We start from the raw sequence: 7,137 nt of genomic DNA on the forward strand, positions 1-7,137 counted from the left end.
TCACAAAAAAAACCTGAAAATGATCATACGCGTGATCTCACAGGGGTAAATGACAAATATAAAATAAATGGTGTCTATATCATTGGTAATTGAGCTAAAGTAAACACCTGTTAAGTAGTTTTTCATAAATTGTTATGGTTGTGTTGATTTAAAAGCCTAATAATGTTGTGGGTCCAACAGACGCGGGAACATTGGCTGTGTAACAAAAATATGAACACCTTACAAGAGTTAAACAATTGTGTCAATTCAGCTATTTCACATCAGAATTTACATTGAAGTAAGAGGAACCTGGATGAAGTATTGCAAGGGTGATGATATGCTTGGTTGACACTTTAAACCATGGGTAAAATAAAGCATATATTATTGGGTTCATGCAGGAGTTCAGATACACAATCCCTACAAGACATTTAACTAGATAAGATAATGAGTCAGTGCCGTTTGCAAAAATGCCTAAAAAATATGGCATATAGCAGAGCAAATAAACTGTAACGAGTACCCCTATTGTTTTTGCAGCTTTACGGCTGGATTTCTTACTTGTTATTGTGTCCTTGTTACCAGCCCTTTCTCTTTCTGTAACAGAGTTAATCACCTTTGTATGATACTTAGCTGTACAGAATATTTTTATGTTTAAAATTATAACCGTGGAACAAGGCACAATGAATGACACAAAAACATCACCAACAATCCTTGAGAAACCGAGTGTTGTGAACAGACACTCTCCGTGACATGTCCTGTGAGGCTCCATTTCAGTAAGGTGGTCATAAAGCAAGAAGAAAATATAAAGTAGACAAAAACACCAGCTAAGAACAACAATTATAACTACTTTGTTGTGTGTGACCTTCAATGAGTACCTTAAAGGATCACTGACTGCAATGAAACGATCAATGGAAATTAAGACAAGGCTGCAGAGAGATCCTGAAAGAGCCACAGAATAAATGAAAGGGAATATGTTACACAGCATGTCCCCAAAATACCAGCATGTTTCAATTAAAGGAGAATTCCGGTGTGATATTGACCTAAAGTGTATCGAAACATGATACCGAGTGTGAACGTATGTCTCATAGCCCATCTCGGCTTGTCCCCTGCACTCCAAAATCTGGCGCTAGTTAGCCGATGCTACCAACATCTTTTTCAATAGTGGTGCTTCGGCATCGGGCTAGCCATGCAAATAAATCACTGTTTTACACCCATTTACGAGGCTCAATGTATCTCCACACTTCATTGGTAGACTTCCGAGGGCCCTGACATTTAAAACGAGACATTGAGAACTTTGAAAAAGCACTGGTAGTTTACTTACAAGACGATTTATACAGACAGTATCTTCACGAAGTTTAGCGTTTGCAGCCATCTTGAATTTAGTCACGATAAGTTGAGCAACGAGTAAGAATGAACAGCTATGATAAGGGATCAGATTCCAAAAATAATTCAGTGGAAATGCATGGATTCCAGTTGCTGCTACTGGAAGAAACTGGAATCCATGCATTTCCACTGAATTATTTTTGGAATCTGATCCCTTATCATACCTGTTCATTCTTACTCGTTGCTCGACTTATCGTGACTAAATTCAAGATGGCTGCAAACGTTAAACTTCGTGAAGATACTGTCTGTATAAATCGTCTTGTAAGTAAACTACCAGTGCTTTTTCAAAGTTCTCAATGTCTCGTTTTAAATGTCAGGGCCCTCGGAAGTCTACCAATGAAGTGTGGAGATACATTGAGCCTCTTAAATGGGTGTAAAACAGTGATTTATTTGCATGGCTAGCCCGATGCCGAAGCACCACTACTGAAAAAGTTGTTGGTAGCATCGGCTAACTAGCGCCAGATTTTGGAGTGCAGGGGACAAGTCGAGATGGGCTATGAGACATACGTTCACACTCGGTATCATGTTTCAATACACTTTAGGTCAATATCACACCGGAATTCTCCTTTAATTGTGACCCTTCCACAGGCATGACAGTCAGTCCGATAAATAAATCTGCCACAGCAAGAGAGAGGATGAGCAGGTTGGTTGGAGTGTGAAGCTGCTTGAAGTGAAAAATCGAGATGATCACCAGCAAATTTAGAAGAACAGTGGATACAGATATTGATGACAAAAATATGTACATGATGATGTATAGTGCCTGTGGCCTGGCAAACTTTGTACATGAAGAGTTCAGGGCTGGATAGCAGCGATTAGCTCTCCAGGGGTCTTCCATTACCGTGACTGGTTGTCCTGACGATAATATTGTCCCAGCTTGGCAGCACACCCAACTTTTCTACTGATTACTCCAGATACTGACCTTGTATTTATATGTTGGTGAAACAATGGCAGCTGTGAAAAACAACTTTTCAGATTCTCTGATTCTCTGCTATCTATTAATAACAAAGTCTGGCCCACCCATAATGATCAAACATATAATGGGATGTCATTGAAGTTCCTGTGGGTGCAATGGCCAAATACTTTAGTCCATATAGTGCACATAATACTAATATGTAAGGTTTTTTATTGCATGTGAGCATTTACTTTCATACCAACTTCCTAGTTTGGCATTATTGAGATATGTTGAGCATACCAAGAATGTCCCAAACACCCAATTATCCATTTTTCTATCCAACATTACATTACACTAATACAAAATCAGGATACAACTCTAAATGAAATCTTAAATATGCATTTATTTGACTTGCAAAAAAAAGATTATTAGAAAATTGAATATAATTTTCCAATTTCAATAGAAAATTGGAGCGGACCTCTTGACTGCCTCTTCTCTTTTCGAGATACAGAATATAGGAGTTCGTAGTATATAGGAGATCATACCAACTTCCTGAATTGTTGGTCAATGACACCAAAACACCGGGGCACATGAAACTTAATGGGTATGTAGCCCCACTAGACTTTTTCAGGAAATAAGCGCTTGGCAAACATGCGCACACAGAATCACACACTCCTGCCCAATATTTAAATCAATCCGACTGCAACTCGAAACACGAATATTACCGTATTTTCTGGACTATAAGTCAGACTTTATTTCATAGTTTGGCTGGTCCTGCAGGTGTGACTTATATATCAAAATATATATAATTTAACATGTTTAAATGTTAGTGTAACCCACATAAATTGCACTGGGTTATTGAATGTAGTTGTAGCGTTTGCCCCCTGTCCATTAGTGGGCGCTGTGCTGCATGTGAACGAGTGCATTGCACATAGAGGAAGAGTCCACAACTGCGTTTTTTTCCTGAAGCTCAGAGATATTGCGAGTGAAAGAAAGATTAAGATTTATCAACGTTTCGACACTTCACCGTTTATTTTTGAACTAATCCTTTGTTTAACTTTTTCAAGAAGACGTTTCCGGTTGAATTATTACTCCTGAAGATCGTTTGTGTCTTAAATCATTGAATCTCCGGTGAGTGTGTGTTTCCGTTAAGCAAGCCAGTGTGTTAGGCATTGGTTAGCTTCCTTTTACTTTTGAGGTATATAGAGGTAAAAAAAAAAAAAAAACCTGTCGGAGATATATTGAAAATGAATGTTATCGTTTTAAACCCGCCGTGTTAGTTTAGAACGGCGCTTTCTTTTCTGATCACGTGCACCCTGCGTGGGCATGCATGCATGCCGTGACCTGATGTAGGAGCGCGTGCAGACAATGTTTAAGCTACGAGGTTACTCTATAGGGCTAATGTTTTCAGGCTTCAAGCCATTGTAATTACGTTTTGAATATAATATGATGTGGTATACACATAGTAAGTTGCTAATGGCTTACTGTTGATATTGTATTTGGTTAACTGAATGTAGATGTTGTATGTTAACTAGAGTTGCAAATGTCATGCACTGTCATTCTACTGAACTGGTACTGTATTGCACAGTTGTTCAGAGAAATTATATTTGAGTTTGAGTGTTAATACTTATGGTATGAAGTGAAACGATCCTGCATGGCACTAATGAGGTATTTTACACTGCCGTGTGCAGATTGTTTTTTTTTTTTGTTATTGTGCATCTTCTGCCACGATTGAGAGAGAGATACGGCGAGCCATCCTAAGGACTGTGACCAGTGTGTGTGCGCCTACCTGTGATGCCTGTGGCCTGGACACAACCTGTTCTGGATTACAGATAAGATTAAGATACACATCACTAATTTCCTACCCGGGTAGTGATTAGTAAGGCCTTGTTTCATCTTTTTTTTCCCTTTACAAAAGTACGTACGAAGATCTTTTTGCATTTTTCTACTTTTTCCCTTTTTTTGAGGATTTAAAGGAGGTTTAAAGGAAACATTGAACTCTGGGATTGGAACATTGAACTTTGGGATTGAAACATTGAACTTTGGGGTTAAACTTTATTATATTGAACATTTTGTTACTGACTGACTTTACGCGACTGACTTTAAGGGGTTTTACATTTTTCTATGTTATTGTCTTTTTCTTCATCTAAATACTGGTCGTTGCCAATTCTCTCCCTATAGCCGAACTTAGCTCTGATAACTCTGGTAATATAGTGGTCCTATATATTGCGTTAAGTTAGAAGCGTTACATTAGTCAGTATGAATTGACATGAATTCTACATGAAACATTACCGTCTACAGCCGCGAGAGGGCGCTCTAGGCTTGTGGAATGAGATCGGTAGCTTGGTGAACTTGCGACAGGTCAGACATTGTTTCGTACTTAATGGCGGCCTTACATTGTACGATTTTGGTCTGTTTTCACAGTCGGCGACTAAATTTCCACAGTCGGACAGAAATCATAGGAGTTGCCAGGGATGGATTACTGCACGGGCCTACCGGGCCCAGGCCCAGGGGCCCAAGGGGTCAGGGGGCCCTGAAGTCCAAGCCTTTGCATGGAATCATTGCCTCAATATCAACAAATCAGGATGTAGACTATGAATCTGATTGAATTTAGTATTGGCCATCCCCAAAATGCACCAGAATACAGGAAATCACATCAAACAAATTAAAAATTTTCTGGGGGAGTACCCCCAAACCCACCCTCCCACATATACAACAATAAGTGGGGGGCCCTTAATACATCTGGGCCCAGGGGCCCGAAAGTTCATAATCCGCCCATGGGAGTTGTACTGGAATCGCGGCGCGCTCCCGTCAACTAGATCGTTAAAGGCACACTATGCAGGTTTTTTTTAGCTTAATATGCAAGTTTTTAAGCTTAATTTACCTTCATTTAACAGCTTCAGAATCATTGGGATGGTTATATGACTTTTTTCGGGTTGAATTGTGGCCGTCTTGCTTCCCCCTAGCGCCTGTGAGCGGAAAAAAACACCCTTGCAACTGCACTCTGCCCTTTTAAGTATAAATACTTTTTTGATCCCGTGAGGGAAATTTGGTCTCTGCATTTAACCCAATCGGTGAATTAGTGAAACACAAACAGCACACAGTGAGGTGAAGCACACACTAATCCCGGCGCAGTGAGCTGCCTGCTTCAACGGCGGCGCTCGGGGAGCAGTGAGGGGTTAGGTGCCTTGCTCAAGGGCACTTCAGTCGCGGCCCACGGGTCGGGGGCTCGAACCGGCAACCCTCAGGTTACAAGTCCAGAGTGCTAACCAGTGGGACACGGCTGCCCATATACTTACTTACTTATACTTTCTCTCGGCTTGGGACAGTTTCCTAGAGAAATAGGCACATGGAAAAAGTTTAGCAGGATTACCTTGACGCTCCTACCCCCACCTCTGAGGCATCTACTTCTACCACAAAAGGTAGCGCTGGGTCTGGATGCTTCAGTAAAGGGGCTGACATGAATTTCAACTTCAGGGTTTTGAAGGCCTCCTCGGTCTCAGGTGTCCAGGAGAACTGACGAGGGGATCCTTTCAGGAGTGTGGTCAGAGAAGCTGCAACAGAGCTGAAATTCCTCTTTGGTAGTCTTGGGCCTTGGCCAATTCAGAACCGCTTGCACCTTCTCCTTATCCATCTGTACCCCCTGTGAACTGTATGGTTAGTACTGCCCTCACATGTTTCACATGATTCTGCATATTATCAGAGTATACGAGGATGTCATCAATAAAAAACAACAACAAACCTGTGAAGCATGTCCCTGAGAACCTCATTTACAAATGACTGGAATACGGATGGAGCATTAGCTAATATAGAAGTACTAGGTACTCATACACTGCAAAAAATGAATTCTAACCAAGTGTTATTGATCTTATATTAAGATTAAAAAAAGTTTTTAGTATGAAAAGACTTACCTAGCGCCCTCTCAAAAGATCATTTTGACTTAATTTAAGAAGACTTTAACTTATTTTAAGGGGTCTTATCAAGACAAATTTGCTCAACGCACTGGCAGACAAATTTGCTTGTTTTCAAGATGAGATGTCTTAAAATAAGTCAATTTTTTTTAAATTAAGTCAAATTTCACAAAAAAGCGCTAGGTAAGTCTTTATACTGAAAACAATACCAACTAGTTTTTTTATCTTGATATAAGATTAATAACACTTGGTTAGATTTTGTTAGATAAGCAGTTTTTGCAGTGTAGTGACCTGTGGTGGCAGAGAACGCCGTCTTCAATTCATCTTCTTCTCTTCTCGTATCCTCACCAGGTTGTATGCGCTTCGCAAGTCCAGCCAGCACCCTGAAGTTGTTCCAACACAGAAGGGACTAATGGAAGTAGATAACAGTATTTGATGGTGATTGCATTGAGAGCTCTGTAATTGATACAAGGGCGTAATCCACCATCCTTATTCTCGATAAAAAAGAAACCAGCTGACACCGGTGATGTGGATGGTCGAATGAAGCCTTATCTTAGAGCTTCGTTTACATACTCCTGCATGGTAATCGTCTCCTTGGAGGACAGGGGATAAACTCTGGAACGTGGTAGTGGTGCTCCTGGCAACAGGTCAATGGCGCAGTCCCATGGGCGATGAGGTGGTAGTTGCGTGGCCCTCGCCTTACTGAAAGCTCAAGCTAGATCATGGTATTCAGGCGGGATGTTGATGTCTCCGACGTCTGAACTCTCAATGGATGTAGAGGAACACTGTACTTGTATACACTGGTCCTGCCAGGTTGGAGACCAGGCCAACACCCTACTGCTAGACCAAGAAATATGAGGGTCATACTGACGGAGCCAAGGTAATCCTAGGACAATGGGATGGATAGGTGAATTAATAACAAACAAACTCAGTGTTTCTTTGTGAACATGGTCAATAGTGTCAGACACCAAACAG

General features: G+C 40.8%; 1 protein-coding gene across 1 annotated transcript; it reads right to left on the bottom strand.

Moving 5' to 3' along the window:
• Positions 1-250: 250 nt before the first annotated feature.
• Positions 251-2,241, bottom strand: LOC121709772 (trace amine-associated receptor 13c-like). Its single transcript, XM_042093375.1, has 2 exons — positions 1,938-2,241; positions 251-1,016 (listed from the first exon to the last, which is right to left on the bottom strand). Exons 1-2 carry the CDS (start codon positions 2,192-2,194, stop codon positions 251-253), a joined length of 1,023 nt encoding a protein of 340 aa, XP_041949309.1. The 5' UTR covers positions 2,195-2,241.
• Positions 2,242-7,137: the final 4,896 nt, after the last annotated feature.

The sequence above is a fragment of the Alosa sapidissima genome, chromosome 5 (assembly GCF_018492685.1).
Source record: "Alosa sapidissima isolate fAloSap1 chromosome 5, fAloSap1.pri, whole genome shotgun sequence".
Lineage (NCBI taxonomy): Eukaryota > Metazoa > Chordata > Actinopteri > Clupeiformes > Clupeidae > Alosa > Alosa sapidissima.